This window comes from Ricinus communis, chromosome 6 (assembly GCF_019578655.1).
Source record: "Ricinus communis isolate WT05 ecotype wild-type chromosome 6, ASM1957865v1, whole genome shotgun sequence".
Taxonomy (NCBI): Eukaryota; Viridiplantae; Streptophyta; class Magnoliopsida; order Malpighiales; family Euphorbiaceae; genus Ricinus; species Ricinus communis.
Window position 1 is genome coordinate 25,777,397 of NC_063261.1, and position 21,268 is coordinate 25,798,664.

At 27.3% G+C, this 21,268-nt stretch overlaps 2 protein-coding genes across 4 annotated transcripts; both read left to right on the top strand.

Moving 5' to 3' along the window:
- The first annotated feature begins 7,452 nt into the window (after positions 1 to 7,452).
- LOC8260985 (protein ENHANCED DISEASE RESISTANCE 2-like) lies at positions 7,453 to 17,513 on the top strand. Of its 3 annotated transcripts, none has more exons than XM_048376250.1 (21): positions 7,453 to 7,917; positions 9,169 to 9,243; positions 9,350 to 9,403; positions 9,487 to 9,552; positions 9,631 to 9,692; positions 10,328 to 10,452; positions 10,538 to 10,584; positions 10,689 to 10,789; positions 11,048 to 11,143; positions 11,219 to 11,283; positions 11,363 to 11,410; positions 11,692 to 11,838; positions 11,954 to 12,258; positions 12,449 to 12,512; positions 12,622 to 12,797; positions 12,978 to 13,079; positions 13,229 to 13,279; positions 13,376 to 13,519; positions 13,631 to 13,726; positions 13,823 to 13,924; positions 17,206 to 17,513. In XM_048376250.1, the coding sequence occupies exons 1-21, from the start codon at positions 7,765 to 7,767 to the stop codon at positions 17,290 to 17,292; spliced, it is 2,166 nt and encodes a 721-aa protein (XP_048232207.1). In that variant the 5' UTR covers positions 7,453 to 7,764; the 3' UTR covers positions 17,293 to 17,513. The 3 variants fall into 3 exon arrangements, with proteins under 3 accessions (XP_048232207.1, XP_048232205.1, XP_048232206.1); XM_048376248.1 differs by having other exon boundaries at positions 7,454 to 7,917; positions 11,363 to 11,434; XM_048376249.1 differs by having other exon boundaries at positions 7,454 to 7,917; positions 11,363 to 11,434; positions 11,954 to 12,234.
- Positions 17,514 to 19,520: 2,007 nt separating this feature from the next.
- On the top strand, positions 19,521 to 20,683 carry LOC112537001 (NAC transcription factor 29). The gene is made up of 3 exons (XM_048375362.1): positions 19,521 to 19,710; positions 20,167 to 20,468; positions 20,555 to 20,683. The coding sequence occupies exons 1-3, from the start codon at positions 19,521 to 19,523 to the stop codon at positions 20,681 to 20,683; spliced, it is 621 nt and encodes a 206-aa protein (XP_048231319.1).
- Positions 20,684 to 21,268: the final 585 nt, after the last annotated feature.

Consider the following 21,268-nt stretch of genomic DNA (forward strand, 5'->3'; position numbering starts at 1 on the left):
ATATTAAAATATAATTATTATACTATTTTTTATAATAGAATTAGCGTCATTATCTGCTAAAAAAATTATTTATTAATTAATATAATATTCAAATACAATTAATATGGTTATTATTAAAATTAGTGTTCAATTATGAATGTAATTTTTGGATCAATAAATTAATAAAAAGTACTGTAAAATTACACATAAACTTGAATCTCATGTACTAAAAATAAGTACACATGTCAAAATAAAAATTTTATGTGCCAAAAATTAATCATACATGTTAAAAAATTTACATCTTAGAAATTCATATATATATATATATATATATATATATATATATAAAATTTAATATAAACTTAAACTTTAAGTGAATGCATTAAATGAAGACACATATTGGAAAGTGAAGATATCATAAAAAAGTTAAAATGTTTGTTAAGTTATATTAAAAATTAGAGCGTTAAACCGAGTAAATGACTAAAGTTCAGAGATATAAATATATATTTAGCATGTAATAATTTATTCTCTTTATGAGTCCTTCTAATTTACCATAAGTATATAATACCATATAAATCTATAAGAATTTGATATTATTTTAATTGCAATAATTTATTAATCTCAATTATTAATCTAATTGAGTACTAAACTAGACAATTAGAGAATCTTTTTAAAATACTTTTGTGTTACTCTATAATCATAAAGTCTAATTTTTAATTATAAACAATTAATCGGATATTATTTAAAATATTATTAGTTTTGCATGTTCTTCTACTAATTTAGATTGTCATTGATTTTATATATAACTTTTAACTATTTATATAAATTAAAAGTATATATGTGAATTTTATAGTTATTGATTAAATTCAAAAGAATAGATAGAAATTTTTTAATAAATAAAAATAATACAATTGATTGATCGATAACAAAATACTATATGTAATTAACTAGTTTAGTATTTAATAATACTAATAAAGCATTAAGATTAAAATAATTCTTATAATTTTATATAGTACCATACACTCATGATTGTATATTAGAAGGACTTGTCAATTGCATATAGTACTTAGTTATCAATTTTGTTAAATTTTTGTAAAATTTTGTTAAATTATTTTATCTATTTTTAAAATTTAATCAGTACTATTTGAGGACTATGAGATTTATCTATTTAATTTAATCAATATAAGTCTTAATATCTTTCTAATAAAAATATTTTAATTCATGTATATTAATAAATAATAACAATAATAACAAAATAGTAAAAGAATAAAAGTTCTGAATTTGGATTATAAAAAAATAATTAAAAGAAATGTATGACGTGTTTGAAAATTTCTTGGTCAAATATAATAATTAAAAAAATTCAATATATATGTTATAATATTAAAAGTAATAATGATAAAAAAGTACCAAGAATTCTAACAATTTGATTTTTTCAAAAATAAAAATTATATGGACGTATGAGAACTTATTAGTACAATAAAATAAATATAGAATTGAAATTGAAAAATATATATAATACTTTTCATATTTATTTATCTTAGTATATTATAAATATAAAAATTTTATAAAACTATATTATATAATTTGTATAAAGAACTAATAAAGATAAAAATAGAAATATCAAAAAAAAACAAAAGTAAAACTTATATTTTATAGTAATATTATTATAATTAAATTATATATTATATTTAAAATAAAAATTATAAATATAAAATAAATAAAATAATCACGCAGTGATAATGTATTTGGATAGTTCATATTCATATGGCGTGATTTAAGTTCATATAAACATTTTTATAATTAAGTTATTGGCTACCTATTTTGTTAGATTCAAGAATTTTGATATAAAAGTTTCATTATATTAGGTTATTATTTTATAGAAGTTAGTATCTATTTTATAGTTTAAAACTCTGTTAATTTTTTTAAAAATAATCTTTAAATGGTTTTTGGTTGAAACTCATAAAAATTATAGAATTTATTTTTAAAATCTGAAATATATATACTTTAAATAGAGTGAAAGTTAGTTTAGTATTCTATATAATCAAATTTGTGTGGAATTTATTATAGCTAAACTAAATAGGTAGAATTTTCAAATGAAACTCTATATTAGTAAATCATCATATTTCATAATATAAAAATATCTATTTCGACTTTATCATTTTCATTTTATTTTTTCTCTCGTATTTTTTTAAATAAAATAAATTTTTTTATTTATTTCAACCAAACATAACATTAATGTAATTAAATGATAGAATTGGTGTGTGTTTAAAATTTTAAAGTTTGAAAATTGACATTTTCAATATTTAAAATTCAGTGGGCTATTTACTTGTGATGGTCAACTATTTTAAACTGTCCTTCTTTAAATTATATCAATAATGTTACCGATCATAGAATTTAACTTATTTTATTTTATTTATAATTTCTTAAATATTTCAATAGTTATTTCATTTTATTTTTATTGTTCCATAATATGGTCATTATTTAGATAATAGGAAACACATGAATTATTCAAAATCCTATGGATATAGAAATAAGTGCAATATTTATCATTTAAAAATACTTTAGTAATTATTTGAATATAAATATAAATATCGATTTAATATTCATTATTCGAACAAAAAATATTATAAATGTAAACAAAAATATAATTTCGAGCATGAACAAGGGTATAATGTATAACCATGTTCACACCCTTATCATTACCATTTCTAACTATAAAAGTTTGATTTCATTACAAAAGATTAATGCCAATTTTTTTTGGTACAAAAGGAAAATGTGGTTGTACTAAACTTGGGTAGGAAGGTGCTACATTTTCACTTGTGATAGCTCTAAGAAATAAATGTTATACATGCACAACTAATTTCTAATTTTAGTCCTATGCATTGGCCTTCTATTTATGTGACCATCCCTTTCACCTTTTCAGGATTAATTGCTACGACACATCTATAAGCATTCATATGCTTTCGGCTTTCTTTCAAAATCTATTTAACCAAATTGTCTCCAAATCCAATCACTAATTTTACTTTACTCAAAAAGGATTGATGCTTTGCATGGATGATTAATAAGAAGTTGGGTACCATTGCAAGTACTACTATATATGTGTTCTTACATTTTTCTATTCATATCTTACAAATTTGCTCCAAAATATGAATTAATTTAAAATATGTTTATATTCTTTTGAATGCCTAATAACATATGTATAGTTAGTTTTGTAGTGTCCTGACTTTTGGTTTAAAATAAAAATAATAAATAATATGATAGTGATTTTATACATTAAAAAACATAATGCCATGCCACCTAACCTAACTAATTCATTAAATATTACATCTCCCAACTATACATGTAAAAGGTTGGGTTAATTACTATTGACCCCCCTAAGATTATACTTATTTATGAATTTAGTTCTTTTTTAATAAATAAAATAAATTTAATTTAAAAATATTAATAAACATCACTACTATCAAGATTCATTCAATTAAAGATGTAAACAAATCGAGTCGAATCAGATTTTAAAGAGTTCGAATTTAAGCTTGATCCTAAATAAACAAACTCGAGCTCAAGCCAAATTTTGAAAAGTTCAAACTGGAGTTCGAGCTCAAATTAAAACTCATTTAGACTCGATTAGTTTGTGAGCCAGTTCGAATCGGTGTAATAGAATTCGAGCCTGATTTGTCAAGGTACTAGAGTAGCTCGAGTTGAAGTTCGGTTTGATTACTATCGACGAGTCAATATCAAATATTTTTAAATTGATTCCAAATAATTCGCGTTCTAAATCTAATTCACTTTCATTCCACCATCATATCACTGCTTCTCTATTACAATTTATCATCACCACTATCACAAGTAGTATGCTTCCAAAATTACAAAATTAAGGAAATTAATCTAACGTGGCAAAATTCTTTTGCTGTGTAAAATTTACAGAGCGTAAGAGAGACTAAATTAACATAAAAGCTGTCATAATGGTTAAAGTTAGGTGATGACAATGGCCAAGTGGTCAGTTTACCAACAGAAAGGAGGGCGGGGGAGAGAGAGAGTTATTAGTTGACTTTAAATTAAAGTTGCACTTTTGTGAATATGACAAAGAAGGCTGATGCTATTTGTATGTTTTTCCATTAAATTATAAAGAATTAACTCTACTATAATTTACTTTAAAATGTATGCTCCATTAACACTTTTTATTTTATTTTATAATTAATTTTTATTAATAAAAAAAGAAATAAGTTGAAACTTTGACCAATTTAATACAATTGTTTTCAGTTTCGCTTCTCAATGTGGTGGACATGTTAGATATAAGAATAACATTATTTTTACTCTTACGGTGTTATAAATAGGCTTAATTGCTAAATAAACCTTATACTTTAAATTTTTTGTACAAATCTTGCATAAGTTTTTAATTCTTTTAAAATCTTTGCGACATATTTTGGTATTAACTTTAATTTTAGCCTCTGGTATTTATCAGTCAAATTTTATTGATGTAACTTCAATTCTAGTGATAAAATTTTAAAAAAATAAAGTTAGCATTACAGTTATTAACTCATCATATATCCAAAAACTGTATTATTTATGTAAATAAAAAGATAATCCAACAACATATATTCTTTTCTAAAATTTCACTCATATTTATTAGGATTTTGAAAAAAAATCTAATAATTTTTAACTTCTTATTAATTTTTTTCTTCTTGTCATTTGTTTGTTCTAACAATCGAAAGCATTTTTCAAGCCTTAAATTTCTAGAATTTTAAATAAAATGGTAAAAGAAAATTCTTTAAAGTGTCTAAGGATGAGTTATCAATTCTAATGTTGAATCAATTTCTTTTTTTGTAACCATGTCAATATTTGACTGATATTTACCGGAAAATAAAACTGAAATTAATATTAGAGTACATTGCTAATAGTAAAAAAAAAATAAAAACTACATATTAGATTGAGAAATAAGTGTAAAATACAGGATTTATGTAGCAATTAATCCATTATAATATTAATAATTGTATTTAAATTGACACGATTCATATTCCAATTAAAATTTTAAGGTAAAACTATATTATTTTTTAAAAAAAATGTCTAAAACATGAGTATTACAACTTTTTAAATCTGTAAAAATTGAAATTAGAAACACAAATGAGAATGGAATAGTATTAATTTGATATAACACGGCAGCCATAAGAGCTAGTGAAAGCAAAAATGAAATAAATTGCATTAAATAGGCTATAATTGTAATAAAAACATAAAATAAGGTTAAAATAGCAATAATAGAGAATATTTAGATGAAGTTGAATTTTCTTTGTGAATAGGCCTCGAACATTTAAGAAGTATTAATATGCCATCACATTAAATGAGTGAGACCAGATTTTTCTTTCTTTTCTTTTTCTTTTTTTTTGCAGTTGTGCCATTAATGGGTGCAGGGTCTGTTTAACTGTTATCTCCCATTAAACTCGTTCAAAAACTAGACAAAATTTCATTTAAAAGAATTGTATTTTGATTAATTAAGGAGTATAAAGTCCTTAAATTTGGATCATAAATATAATTATAAAATAAATTTACTTAAACTTAATATATGTCTCCATTTATACACTAAATATATCAAAATTTATTATTATTTTATCTCTGTTTGATAATCCAATTAATTAGTTCACCTTAGAGTTCTGCATCTGCTAACTATAAAGTCTTGCTATCCATATTTATTGTTTTTCTATCACTCTATTTTTATAGAATTGGTCAAATACCATAATTGACACCTAAAATGCCAAAAATGGCCTCAGTTATTAAACCTTAATATAAGTTTAATAATGCATAGGAAAAGAAAATAATTTTTGGGTTTGTTATATGATAATTAATAGTTCTGTTGGGAGTTAACTGGGTTAAAAGCAGATGTGATGGTAATGAAGGGGAAGAGATAATGATTATATTTTTCTAATTTCTAAATAATAAAATTATGTTCAACATCTTCTAGGAAAACTGTCTAACATAATTTACTGAGTTTACTGCTGTTGTAGTAAAGAAAATAAAAATATTAAAATTATTATTATTATTATTATATATAATTTGCTTGAATTCCTTCAATAGGATCAATATTGTTATAATGTTGTTTAGAAAGAGATTGACTTGGTAAAAGGTGATGACAAGAGAAAGTCCTAAAAAAGAAAAGGTATTGGAGTTGGAAATTACATTCTCCTATTTTCCTTTTTTTGCCTAATGATTAGCCAAAATGCCCTATTTTTAACCCAAAAAAAGAAAATTACATTCTCCTATTTTCCTTTCCTTGCCTAATAACTCTTTTCCCTTTATGTTTACATTGTTCTTTTCTAACAAAGAAAACTCATGTCTAAAACTATAAAACACATTACATATAACAATCATTAGTATCATTTTACTACTCAACTAAAGCTTCTTTTTAAGTCACCGCAAATCTTGAACATCCCTATGACTATTAAGGAATGAATCACATGCATGGCTATTGTATAATATATGGTTAAATCACCACATACCTATTTCTAATGTTAAAGAAAAGAGTTTAGAATTCTGAGCCTCTTAAGAAAATGAAAGGTATCACTTAAAACAGCAAACTGAGGTTGTTATTATTATTATTTTTTTTTTATCATCATATAATTGGTTTTACCATGTACCCATTTCACTTAATTGGCATCCAAAATGAAAAAGATAAAAAAATAAAATAAAAATTCTCACACAATAATCTGCAATTAGCCACATAATTTTGTGCATATCACCTTTTAAATTTCAAATTGAAATTATCTTCTTAATTATTTAGTTTTTCCTCTTTCAGAATAGTTCATCAAGAAAAAACATTTTGAAGGTCAAAAAACATGATGACAATGGTAGATGTTGGGTACATTTTACATAGCAAAACAATCATGTGCAGGTGCTTTATAATAGTAACAATTATGTGAAATTGGCAGGCTCATAAGCTAAAATCATTGCATGTACAATAGCTAGAGCATGCATTTCCTTTCTCTCAATTTCCATTTTACAAGGTGCATCTAAACATTTTATAACCATAGCAATTACCATTGAATTATAAAGTAATTTTTTATATACTTAATTAATTAGCCTGCTCAATTTGATAAAAGAATAAAAGAAGAACCCAATTCGATATAGTCAAAATGTAAATTGTTTACATTTAAGTGAACGAGTATGTAAGAATTAAAATTATTATTATTTGTAATTCTTTTTAAATTTTATCACCAATTGTTTAATTTAAACTAAAAAATTTAATTTCTTTATCCATATAACATACATACAACATTTAATACTAAAAGAGGAAAAGGTTTTAAAAAAATGAATTATATAATATTAAAGAAAATGAAAATTAGAAAAAAAAAAAGTGAACCCACATTTTGAAGGCCCAAAAATAAGAAGGGGTAAATGGTAATTTTATATTGCAGTGATTTGTCAATCCAAAATTTAGTTACTTAAAAACAGGAAGAGAAACATAATAAGAAAAATTGGAAACAGGAAAACTTCTTTATATTAACCATAAAGTGACTGGCAATTTTTTGATTCTCTGATTCCCTTTGGTTAAAGGGAGTCAGAGATCAAACTCAAGAACTTCATTTACATAAAAGTCACGTTTTAATCACATAATATTAAATAGATATCAAGGCTATATACATATATACGTTTATATTAGTTGTAGCCATCTTCTTGGCTATATTGCATATATATACATCTTCAAGAAAAGGAAAAAAGAAGAATCAGAGCAACAACATGCAGAATCATTGATAAGCAGTTGCTTATATCAAGAAATCAAAGAAACTTGATTTTCTTGATATGGATATGCCCCAAAATATTGGAAGAATGGAAGGTTGGTTATATACTATTAGGTCCAACAGGTTTGGCTTACAGTTTTCTCGCAAGAGGTATTTTATTCTTGAAGAAAACTGCCTCAAATGCTATAAAACCATACCCATTTCTGAAGCTGAGGTAATTTGTCGTTTTCTTTTTTGTTTTTAGTTTTTGTTTTATGGTCTGTCCTCATGCAGTAATATTCTTGTTGTATAATGTTTTGTGCTTTTGTTCCTTTTGATTTTGATTAACTGAGAATGTAGAAAGAGATATGTATGTTTCTTTTGTAGTTGTGGTTTTGTCTTTCATGTCCGCTTTGGTATGTATATATATATATATATATATAGATGTCTTTTTAGTTTTATTTTCTTTTTCCTGGTTTGGATATAAATAAACTGAGTTTGATTGAGAGAAGATGTAAATTTGGTGGCTTTCATTCTGGAATTATTTTTTTCAATTATATTTTTAATCTTTTCCAAGCAGAATATATTTAAATTTGGAATGTTTTTAGAGTTCTGGAGCATGTTAATGTTGATCTTTATAACATTGAGTCGTGTGCTAGCTGTATTTAGATGATTCATGGTTTTATTATATTTGAATTTATATTGTCTCTGTATTATTTTTATGGGTCTTTCTCCAGCTGAATTTTCTTATCTCTTAGTGTTTGTGCCATTATCCATTCTGTCTTGATTTTTATATATGCTTTTATCTTCAAAAAGAGGAAAAGAAAAAAAAAAAAAAAAGGAAAAAGGAAAATAAATCATTTCTGGATTTTATTAAGAACTATCAATAATAGAACACATGTTTTTGGAAATTGTACCTTGTCAGGAGGATATTTAATTGCTGGTGCCAGTATAGCCACAAGAAGACCATTCTCTTCACCCGTTAATTCCTTATCTTAAAATGGTGAACTTGAACATAAATCACAATAGGATCCGAATTGGTCTTAATGACACAAGGGAGAGAAAAACATGATATGCTTGTGCACATACTCATGATTGCCTACAACATGGGAGAATACACTGGCAATTGTTGAATGACCTCAGTGTAGATCCAGTGTTTCTTGAGCTGAAATGAGCCTGAAATGTGGTTCTTGTTTCCCTGACCGATTAACCATCAGGGAATAATGATGTTACCTTACGACTGACATTTTCTGAACGGATGTGCCAGTTATACAATAGCAGCTGTGTTCGTGATTGAACATAGGCTCTTGTATAGGTTAATTGTATTTTTGAAAGTAAGGCATGACATAACAGGAGAATATACTTTCATATAACTGTTTTTCTTTGTATATATGTAACATTTGGTTTATATTAAATGTCAAGTAGACCATTGTATGTGTGGTCATGAAATTCAGGAAGAATGACTAACGAAAGTTGAATTTTTCAGGAGCCAGTTAGGAGTGCAACGGTTGACTCCTGCATTCGTGTTACAGATAATGGAAGAGAGAGCATTAATAGAAAAGTACTCCTCACTACTTTCTTCTTTTTAATCATGATCAGTAAACTCTTTCAGGCCCTGCATTAGATAAGCATTTATCTTTCACATTTTAATTGGTGGCAACTTGCAGGTCTTCTTCATTTTCACACTTTACAGTACTTTGAATCACAATGATCAACTTAAGGTATGCCAAATTCCTCGACATTTTATAGTTTTTCGATTTATTGATTCATCCTTTGGTAAGATTTGAATTAAACATTTTTTCAGTTAGGAGCAAGGAGTTCAGAAGAAGCAGCAGAATGGATTCGTTCCTTGCAGAATGCCTTGACAAAGGTACCAAACTAGTGACTCATAAGATACTAAATACAGTGGTTTTCCTTAAGATGGCTGATGCTTTTCTATATTTTCTAGGAGTGCCCACATCCGGCAAAGGATTTTGTGGCCATCTCTAAGAGGAAATGGCCACCTATTAGGTATGTCAGCGCCATTTAAATAAGTTTGTGAATCAAGCATTTTTTTTTTCTCTTTCTGAACTTATATTCTGTTTAAAGTTTTATATTTGTCTACTATTTTTGTTGAATCTTTTTCTAGAACTTTTGAGAATACTAGGCATGTTGAAATTACTCAGGAAATGGATGTGATAACAGAAAAAGAAAAAGACTTGTGCCAATTCTTTTGAGTTGATACTTATAGTACAGTATTGCCTGCCATTCTTTGCAGATGTTTTTTTAGTGGTTATATGTGATCATTTAAATATCGATCAGGTTATCATAGTGTAACATTTCAAAAGCAATGAATTGGAATATCCCTCATTTAATAACTAGAGGAACAGAATTTTTCAATTGCCTCTGCCACTCCCCTGCTTTTTATAAGAAGAATGAGCCAATTACTGATTTAGAAGCCTAAAAATTATCTAGGTATCCTGAAATGCTTTATTGAACTGAAAGTTAAATTCCTGATAAGGGTGACCATATTCTTTTGAGTTTCAACGTGTTTTAAGGAACAGAAAGAATTTTAATATGTTCAGTTGTTCAAGTACTCAGTTTTTTTCTTTCTTGTATTTCTTGTCAAGTTCTTTTGATTTTATTATGCTTTCTTGTTTCAACAGATTAAGTGTTACAAAGAGGGTGGACTGTAAAAGATTAATAGATTACTACTCAACCTTGCATACTGAAGCAATGACATCTGATGTTATCGCTCCCTCTCCATGGAAAATTTTCGGTTGTCAGAATGGTATGGGATGACTTACATATCTTATCTACATAGGCAGAATGCATATATATATATGTATATATCTTAAAACTGTGTTACTTTTCAGGACTCCGCCTTTTTAAAGAGGCAAAAGATTGGGATTCTAGTGGAGGGGTAAAGTTTCATTTCCTCTTATGACTTGTTGATTATTGATAGTTAAACGTAAAAATCTCCTTTAGCTGAAAATTTTGAATTCTTTTTCCTTTTCTTTGTTTCAGCACTGGGATGATCATCCTGCAGTAATGGCAGTTGGTGTTGTTGACGGGACTTCAGAGGCCATTTTTCAGACTCTTATGTCCCTCGGTCCCTTGAGATCAGAGTAAACTCCTATTATGAATTCAGATAAGAGTAATGTTTATTTTCTGCTTTTCTGATCTCCAAGTGGACAGAAGCTAATATCATGGGAAATCATAAACATGTTGCTGGAAGCATATGTATGAAGAACTAGTTGTCTTATGAAACTACAAGTTTCATTTCCAAACATTAATGGTTAAAAAAGAAGAGGGATCTTTATCCATAATGAAGTTTCAGGTTATGGATTATTTCACCAGAGATTGAATTAGCAAGTGTTTTGCAGATGGGACTACTGTTTTTACCGGGGTAGCATGGTTGAGCACCTAGATGGTCATACAGATATTATTCACAAGCAATTGTACAATGATTGGTTCCCCAGGTCAGGAAAGAAACATTGGCAAAGGAAAATTCTCACTTCTAATATACACTGTCGATAACTTGCAAAACTTTTCAGGGGTCTGAAGCGAAGAGATTTATTGCTGCGACGGTATTGGAGAAGAGATGATGATGGCACATATGGTAGTAATGTTGTAGCAATTATATTATTCAATGAATTCGTACATTTTTCCCTGATCTGCTTAATCTGATTGCTTGACAGTAATTCTATACCAATCTGTGATTCACAAGAAATGTCCACCGCAAAAAGGTTACGTTCGAGCATGCCTTAAAAGTAATGTATGCTTTGCACTCAGAAAGTTCAGTATTCGTATGCTTCTTAATTCTGCTATATGACTCGAAGTTATGACAGAGTAATTTTCATATTAATACTTGTTCCTCTTTCCTTATTACTTTCAGAGATTACAAAAGGAAAATTAGACTAATAACTTCATATCCTTTCTCTCTAAACCTCATTGTCGTGTATTGATGATGCTTAACTCATCACGAGTAACTGTTACTTTTTACCAACATGATGTGTGAAAATTGCAGGTGGAGGATATGTGATTACTCCTCTGAATCAAGGAACACGATCACTCGTAAAGCACATGCTCGCCGTCGATTGGAAGTCCTGGAAATTGTATATGCGCCCATCATCTGAAAGATCCATAACCATCCGTATGATTGAAAGAGTAGCAGGTATCTTTCCATTTATTAACAATTGCTTATTAACAACTTAATATAATATATAACACATAGTCAAATGTCCTTCATCACAAACTCAATATACCTATTATCTTTGTTGCAATTTCAGCATTACGAGAGCTGTTCCGAGCCAAAGCAGGAAATTATTCTGACTTCAGGTCTGGAGAAATTTCAAGACAAATTATGTTGCCCCAGATTGAAAAAGTCGACATGAATGTGGAGGATGAAACTCTGGAAAAGATTGAGCAGGACCATAATTCAATAGAAGAAGGGACAGGAAAACTCAGTAGAAGTTTAACTGGCCTGAACAATGCCTCTGATGAGTTCTTTGATGTCCCTAATGCCAACGAGATGATGGATTGCGATTCTGACAATGAATGGCCTTCCGAAGTGAGCTCGGGAGGGGATTCACCGGTTCTAATCCTTGCTTTTGAACTTTTCTTTCTAAAATTAGTTACACCTCAATAACTAAACCAGATTAATTCACATACAGTTGATGCAACCATTCATTAGATGTAATGTTGGACAGTTGCCGGATAGAAATTTAGGAGGATGAACACATATTATTTATTGTTTCTTAACTTTCTTGGTTTAATTCATGCAGAGTACGGTTCCACTCAGATTATCATCTGCTGCTGGCTTAGTGAAGAAGTTGCATGACCTTGCAGGTTAGTCCTGTTGTGGTAGTTACAATTCTTTCCGAAGACACTGATGGAATCTATTATTTGTTAGTTATGTCCTGAATAAGAAATGGTTTGGAACTTTTGCCCATCACAGTTCACAAGAAGAATTACGTGGACTTGCAAGGTTTAACCGGTAAAGATAGCACAGTATGCTTCTACGGAGCCACTCTTCAAAAAGACCCAAGTTGTACTTTACCTTGCAGTTGGGCTGCTGCTGATCCTTCTACATTTTTGATACGTGGAGAAAATTATTTGAGAGACCATAAAAAGGTACTCACCAATTCTCGCTATTGTAACGTAGCCATAAGTGTTAGTTTACTAACCTGAAGTTCTATGAGTATCCTTGAGTGTTAGTTTAGGGCATGTCTAATTGAGTTTTCAGGAACTCAAGTTTTCTTGGCTTTGTGATTATTCAACCTTTCTTCAAATTTAATATTTTCTTTCCTTTAGGTCAAGTCAAAAGGTACTTTGATGCAAATGGTTGGTGCAGATTGGTTAAGATCTAGCCACCGAGAAGATGATCTTGGTAGCCGCCCTGACAGTATTGTTCAGGTTTTAGCTGTCATCTTATGTCATATCCTAATACTGAGAGTTCCTTGTTGATAATTATACCTACAATAAAACATGCTCTCTCAAAGAATTCAGAAAGCATAATTGATGAAATTATTCTATGCCTGAAATCATTATTGGCTTAACTGCAGAAGTATGCAACCCAAGGTCGACCAGAATTCTTCTTTATTGTCAACATACAGGTGAATTTTACGATAAGCAAATTGTTCTAATGTGGGCATTAATTATCATCATCATCGATAATCAAAATATACGAATTATGCTCAATCATGAATCAGATTCCAGGCTCTTCCATGCATACCTTGGCAATGTATTACATGCTAAAAACTCCTCTAGAAGATACACCATTGCTACAAAAATTTGTCAATGGTGACGATGCCTTCAGAAATTCCAGATTTAAGCTGATACCTTATATATCTAAGGTCAGTAACAACTCAACTTTAAAGAGCCAATGTGCATAGTTATTCGCATTCATATTCACATCAGTGATCGCGCTTTCTCGCATTAGCATTGTGTATGATGTGTTTCCTCAGGGATCTTGGATAGTCAAGCAGAGTGTTGGTAAGAAGGCTTGCTTGGTGGGTCAAGCACTAGAAGTAAATTATTTTCGTGGGAAGACCTACCTAGAGGTAGATTACAAGATTTCTTTGCTTACATGAAGAGCAGAATCCAATTTTTGTCCTCGTAAGTTTAAATGCTAAGCTTCAAATATATCTGAATTTCAGCTTCAAATAGATGCTGGATCTTCCACTATTGCAAGGGGAGTGGTCAGTCTTGTTCTTGGATACCTGAATAATTTGGTCATGGAGATGGCATTTTTGATACAGGTGAGATTATCAATCTCCTCATTGACATTGTCTACCTAAATTAAGCTAAGTAACAGCTAAACTAACGAATGAATTATGCGCATATTATTATTAAGGAATGAAATATGATGCCATTGGTTGAGTACATGTTTAGTAGTGCAGGTTATCAGGAGCTTAAAATCCTGATAACCCCATTGCCCTTTAAAATATTTTCCAACTACCAAGATGTTGAGGATTTGGAATGTTCCAATCTTCATAATATTTCTTTTAATTACTAAAAGAAAGAGGGGGCTCAAATTTAAGATCTAAACTAGGTTTTTTTTACTCGTGATGCATGTTATGTATATAGCTTATTATTATAAAATACATAATATAAATATTTCATATGTAGTATTTCCATATAATAGGAGTTCGTTTTGTTATGTATATACTTTACAAATCTAGTGAACAATTTAACCTCAAATAGTTGTAAGAGTTATATCTTATAAATTTATTTATTTCTTAAATATTTTTGCTTAGTTTAAGTGACCCATTGCTAGCACTAAATTTTATATGTTTATTTTATTTAATCATATTTTTGCTATATTTTTATGAAAATATTTTATTTTAATTGAATAGTATATTTTCTTTATGATTTCTTGTCTTCAACTTCTCTAAAAATTGATATTGAGCTATTATAATTTATTAATTACTTAAGATTAAGAATGTATTAAATTAAATTAATTACATTGATAGGAGTATATCAGAATTAGATTGATTACTAATTTATTCTATCTAGTTGTTTACTCGTGCGTTATATGACTATTATTATTATTTTGATTATAAAATTAAATTAATAGATACGATTTAATAAAAAATTTAATATTTAATATTGCTTTGTAGAATTTTAAAAAAATAACAAACTAATTATTTTTAAATATTATTAATTTCTTAAAATTTTAAAATTTTGTTAATGCAATAATATAAAAATTATTTATTAATTAATTAATATTATAAATTAATATATCAATATAATTGATATTACTATTTCTTTAGAATTAAAAATTTATTGTAGAATTAAAAATTTAATTTATTATTAAATATAATTTAAGATATCATTTTCTATATTAGAATTGTTATAATTATAAAACTAATTTATCAGTTATTATAATATTAAAACCTGATTGATATGCTATTTTTTTAAAATAGAATTAATAGCATTATCTGATTAAGAAACTATTTATTAGTTAATATAATATTAAAATATAATTAATGTACTACTATTTTTTAGAATATAATTAGTTTATTATTTTATTAAGAAATTATTTATTAACTAATATAATATTAAAATATAATTATATCATATCTCTTAAGATTAAAGTCTGTATTTAATTAGGAATATAATTTATTAATTAATAAATTAATAGAAAGCTGTAAAATTATACATAAATTTGAATTTCATGTGTTAAAAATAGTGCAAATGTAAAAATAAAAATTATATATGTTAAAATTTAAGTACACGTGTCAAAAAAAAATTTAAATTTCAGAAATTAATATATATATAAGATTAGAAATATATTAGATTAAATTAATTACATTGAAATCATATAGAATTAGGGAGGAATTAGATTAATTATTTATGAATTCTAATAGGATTAAGAAATTATTAATCTAAGTTAATCATAATATAGATTTATAATAAAACTAGTCACTTACTTGTGCATTGCATGACTGTTGTTATTACTTCGATTATAAAATCAGATTTATGGATACAATTTAATAAATTTTTAATTTTAATATTAATTTATAATATTTTAAAAAATAACAACAAACTAACTATTTTTAAATGTCTTTAATTTCTTTTCAAAATTTCAGAATTTTATTAATACAATAATATATAAATATTTTTTAATTAATTCTAATATTATATAAATTAATTCTATCAATATAATTAATATTACTATTTTTTTAGAATTAAGAGTTATTATGTAATTATAAATACTAATTTATTAGTGAATATACTATTTAAAAATATAAAAATTATTATCTAATTAGAAAACTAATTTATTAATTAATATAACATTAAAATATAATTAATATGATATTTTTATAATTAGCATTATCTAATTAGAAAACTTATATATATATATATATATATATATATATATATTAATTTCTGAACCCTGAAATATTTTTGATATGTATGCTTAATTTTTGACACGTAGAATTTTTATTTTGACATGCGTACTACTTTTTACACATAGGATTTAAATTTATATGTAATTTTTATAGTTTTTCTATTAATATATTGATTAATAACTTACATTCCTAATTAAACATCGATTTTAATTCTAAGAGATATGATATTAATTATATTTTAATAGTATATTAGTTAATAAATAATTTCCTAGTCAGATAATGATACTAATTTATCCTAGGAAATAGTAGCATATTAATTATATTCTAATTTTATATTAACTAATAAATAATTATCTAATTAGATTATGATATTAAATCTATCCTAAAAAATAATATCTAATTATATTTTAATATTATATTAACTAATAAATTAGTTTTATGACTAGATAAGAATTCTTATATAGAAAATAACATCTTAAATTATATTTATATTATTATATTTAATAATTAATTAAATTTTTAATTTTAAAAAATAAGAATATAAAAATTATATTTCTAATATTATATTTAAAAATAAATTAAATTTTTAATTCTAAAAACTAGGAATATTAATTATATTAATATATTAATTTATAATATTAAATTTAATTAATAAATAATTTTTATATTATTGCATTAGCAAAATTTTAAAAAATTTAAGGACATTTAAAATAGTTAATTTGTAAAATTCTGTAAAGTAATATTAAATATTAAAATTTTTATTAAATTGTATTTATTAACTTGATTTTATAATTAAAATAATAATAATAGTTGTACAACCCACGAATAAAGGACTAGTCATTATCTAATTAAAAAATTATATGCTCTTTCTTAGGATTAGAATTAGTATTGAATTAGGAATGTAACTTATTAATCAATAAATTAATTAAAGAAAATACAAAATCACATATAAGCTTGAATCCTATGTGTCAAAATAAGTATATATATCAAAATTCTATCTGTTAAAAATTAAGTATAGATATTAAAAAAAATTTAGATTTCAGAAATTAATATTTATTATATTATTTTATAAATAAATAAATTATTGATTAATTTTAAGGGTATTTTCATCAGTTAAACGTGATTATAGATGTTTAACTTGTGAATGAAAAGCAAATTTTTTGCTGAAAATAAATTTTGTGTAGGGTGAAACGGAAGAGGAGCTCCCAGAAATCCTACTTGGAACATGTAGGCTTAATCATCTGGATGCGTCTAAATCAGTGTTGGTATGACAAAGATTTTGTATTTCCATATGAGGCGCTGGATGAAGAAGTCAGGGCAGAATGAAGAACATTAACCTTGCCTTTTTCACTGCTCTTATTCTTTTCTAGGATTACCTTTTCTTCCCCTTTCTTTTAATCATAATTTTTGTAAAGTTAATCAATTCTTAAATTTTTGGCCTAATATTCATATTATACACCTTTTGATTGCCAACTTGTACACAAGTTCGATAGATGATTTTTGTTTCCTCTATAAAAATCATTACTCAGTGATGGATTTAACAAGCAAATGAAAGAACCCGAAAGCACACCAGTGATACACTCTAATCTGAATACCATCAACAACATATCATCTAGCTCTCCTTTCTGAAATAACCCACTTACCGAAAGAAGATTGTGCCATACATAAGACGGATCAGAATCCAAGTTAGCTTGGAACATAGAAGAGTTGCACAATATAGAGTAAAGATGATTTTCCAATCCCAGCATAACTTTAATTACATAGCTTCAAGTTTTTTTAATCTATTCACAGTTTTAAACTATTATTATGCAATTGGTAAACTTGTAAAGAAAAAAGAGTTGCATCGTGGGTTTACTTTACAATTTTTTATAAAAAAATTAATAAATTGAGGTATTTAGTGTCATGCCAATATTCTCAAGAAACTGTGTCTCTTTGATGCATTTCATCAAATAGCGAGTTAGCCAAAACCACATTCCCACATTTTGCATACATATCAATGAGACTTGTATTCAAACAGATACTCAAAGGCAATTCCAGTCTATCCATAATCTACGAATCCAAATTCCAGTATCCAAAGCACCTAATTATGCACAAGCACAAAGAATGGTTAAGATAATACCCTCATCAAGCATAAAATCAGTCAACTGCATCATGCTAAACATATACAAACACTCCTTAGAAAGCTTTATTTGCACATATCCAGAAATCATGGCACCCCATATTCCTCTTTCTTTCCTTGGAGCTCCATCAAAGAACAATTTTGCAGACTCAATATCACCTACTTTAGCAAACTCAGAGATCATTAATGTCCATGATAAAACACATGGACCATGAATTTCGTTCATGTTACTAAACCCGCAATACATGAAAATCGAAGAATTACCAACTACGGCATTAACGCAAGAACCTAACTTTAAACAATATCCATGTACTAATTCACTAAGAAGACGATTCAAACTTTGTGCATCTGGTGCATCTTATTTGATGAGTAACGAAAAAGTTGGAGAGCTAAGGCTTTATGGAGAGAATGAATAAACAAGGAGGTTTTAGATAAAGACAAGAGGAAGTGAAGAACAAAAAGGAATCAATAAGAAAATTCGAGCTTTGTCAAAGTGGTGGCGTAAAAGACAAAAGAGAAAGAGATCAAAAGAAAATTAGGGTTGTGTTTTGATTATTTAGCACGTGAGTTCTATTGATTTTAACTATCGTTAGACTTTGGGTAAGTTGGATTAAAAGAAAAAAAAAATTAAAAACAGAAAAATAGCTAACATCAACTTTAGCTAAACGGTTTTTTTTTTTTTTTTTTTTTTTTGCTGTTAAAATAAGGGCCTAGATTACAGTTTTTGACAAATTGTGTGCTTAAATGCGCTAAAATATAGTTAAGGGGTAAATATGCACTTTACACCAAACATCAAGGGTAAAATTGTATGTTTTTCCCTTAAATTAAAGATCGAAGGCATAATAAAATCTAATTTTACATAGCCCTAAACATATGGAATAAGAGGCCAGATCATTGATCAGAATACCCAACGTACCGTAATAAATTGGGATGAGCTCATTTGAATCTTATATCAGAGTTCGACGATTAGAGTTTCTTTTTCTTTTCTTTTTATTTAGGAAAAAGAAAAGAAAAAGGGGAGAAATTCAATATGTATTACTAGGTAGCGTCGTTTTTAACTTAATGTATCAGGATAGCATAGCATTTTAGTGTTAGTATTTAATTTCCTAATTAAATTTTACTAATCAAGTCCTTTTGAATATTAAACTTGGAAGAGAAAAAATAATAATTTCAAATTCAAGTTCTTTCAAGATTTTACCATCCAATTCTTATTCAATGTCTCTTTCCTTCCTTCCTTCCCCGCCATATAAGACTGCTTCTGATCGATTTAGAGTACTATATGTGATGGTTTTAATTTCACAAAAGAAAACATCAGCCCCAAAAATTATTTACTTTCGTTCCAATATTAGAATTTGTATATTTAGATAGAAGATTTGAATGATGGACCAATTTGAAGGAGAAAACAGCAATCTAGAAGAGCTTGTTCTTCCATCTGGGTGCAGGTTCAACCCAACCAATTCGGAGCTGGTGGTTTATTATCTGAAGAGGAAGATAATGGGAGAGCCACTTCCAGTTCATGTCATCCCTACAGTTGATGTTTACGCTTGCAACCCAGAACGACTTCCTTTCAGTGAGTTAATTTTTTCTCAGAAAACAATTCCTTTTAGTACATATCCAATGTTTATATTTTTAGTTTTTATTTATACATGGAGAAATATCCAATGTTTTTCTTAGATATTATAAACTATCAATATTATTATATTTTTTTCGTTTGCTATAGTTTGGCATTACGATTATACACATTTTATTTACATATTCTATTGAAGATAATATCAGAATTTCTTTTATAAATTTGTAAAAATCAAAATCAAATCAAAGTTAGGTTGCAATTCACAGTTGATTGCATAAATTGCATGAACACAAGTGCTGCTATGTACGTGCATGAAGAACACCTTCAAAGAGTAGAACTTTGAATGTGTAAACTGATTAATATTGTTAGTTTTATTAGTTCATAAGAATAAAAGAATGAATTACAGATTCAAGTAAAACTTTCTTTACAGCTTTTCATTGGGATTTTTAATTGCAGGTCTGTTTAAGCATGGAAAACCACATGAATGGTTCTTCTTTTCTAACCGAAGAAAAGGAAAAATATTAACAGAAGGTGGCTACTTTGATCTCTCTTCTTCTGCTCGTGAAGCAGTCTATGAGAGAAGTACTGGACCTACTGGCTCCAGAAAAACTAGTGAGCTTGTTGGTTTTTTGCGCAGACTAGATTTCTACAATGGAAGGCCACCTGCAGGAACAAAATCTAAATGGACAATAGAAGAATTTAGAGTTAATCCGAGTACAGTTAAAGTGAAAAATGATGATCGCTCTACTAAAAGAAAGGTAAATTTTTTAATTGATTTCTGCAGCCTTTTTATATGAATTGTAAAATTCTCTACTTCAACTGTTATGGTTAACTTTCGTTTCAGGTTTCAAATCTAGTCGTCTGCAAAGTTATTAACAAGGAGCCTCCACCAAAACCTGAAGGGTGGATTGAGATACCAATAACAATTTGTGAATCAGGGCAAGATAAAGAATCTGGAGTAGATAAAGAATAAATATTGAAAAAATAGTATTCATTTTGTTAATGTCAGATTGTCAAGGTCTGATATTCTTTTCTTTGAGTTGGTTGCATAGATTATTTGGCTTAGAAACTTTAAGGTGACTTTGTTTTTTTAACAATGTAAATATCGTTTCCTTATGATGGTAGCATGGTTGGTCTTTGTCAAAGATGGGATTGAGCATTTGTTAGTTATGTCCTGAATAAGAAATGGTTTGAAACTTGAATCTTGTGCAGTTCAGAAGAAGGGGTTATCTGAACTTACAAGAGTCGACTGGAGAAGGCAGCATATTATGCTCTTATGGAGCCACTCTTCGGAAAAGACCCAAGTTTTACTTTTCCTTGCAGTTGGGCTGCTGCTGATCCTTCAACATTTTTTACCTCATCCAGTTCTAGCTATTGCCATATTCCGATAGAAAACCATAAATGTCAGTTTACTAACCTGAAGTTCATCGAGTAGTGATGGCACTAGACACAGCAGGAGTAATTTAATGATGCGTTTGATCCTGCAGGGTATAAGATTAGTGTTCCAAGGGTTGTAGTTGCATTAACTTTCTCTAAACTGTTTCCCAGTATTTATAGG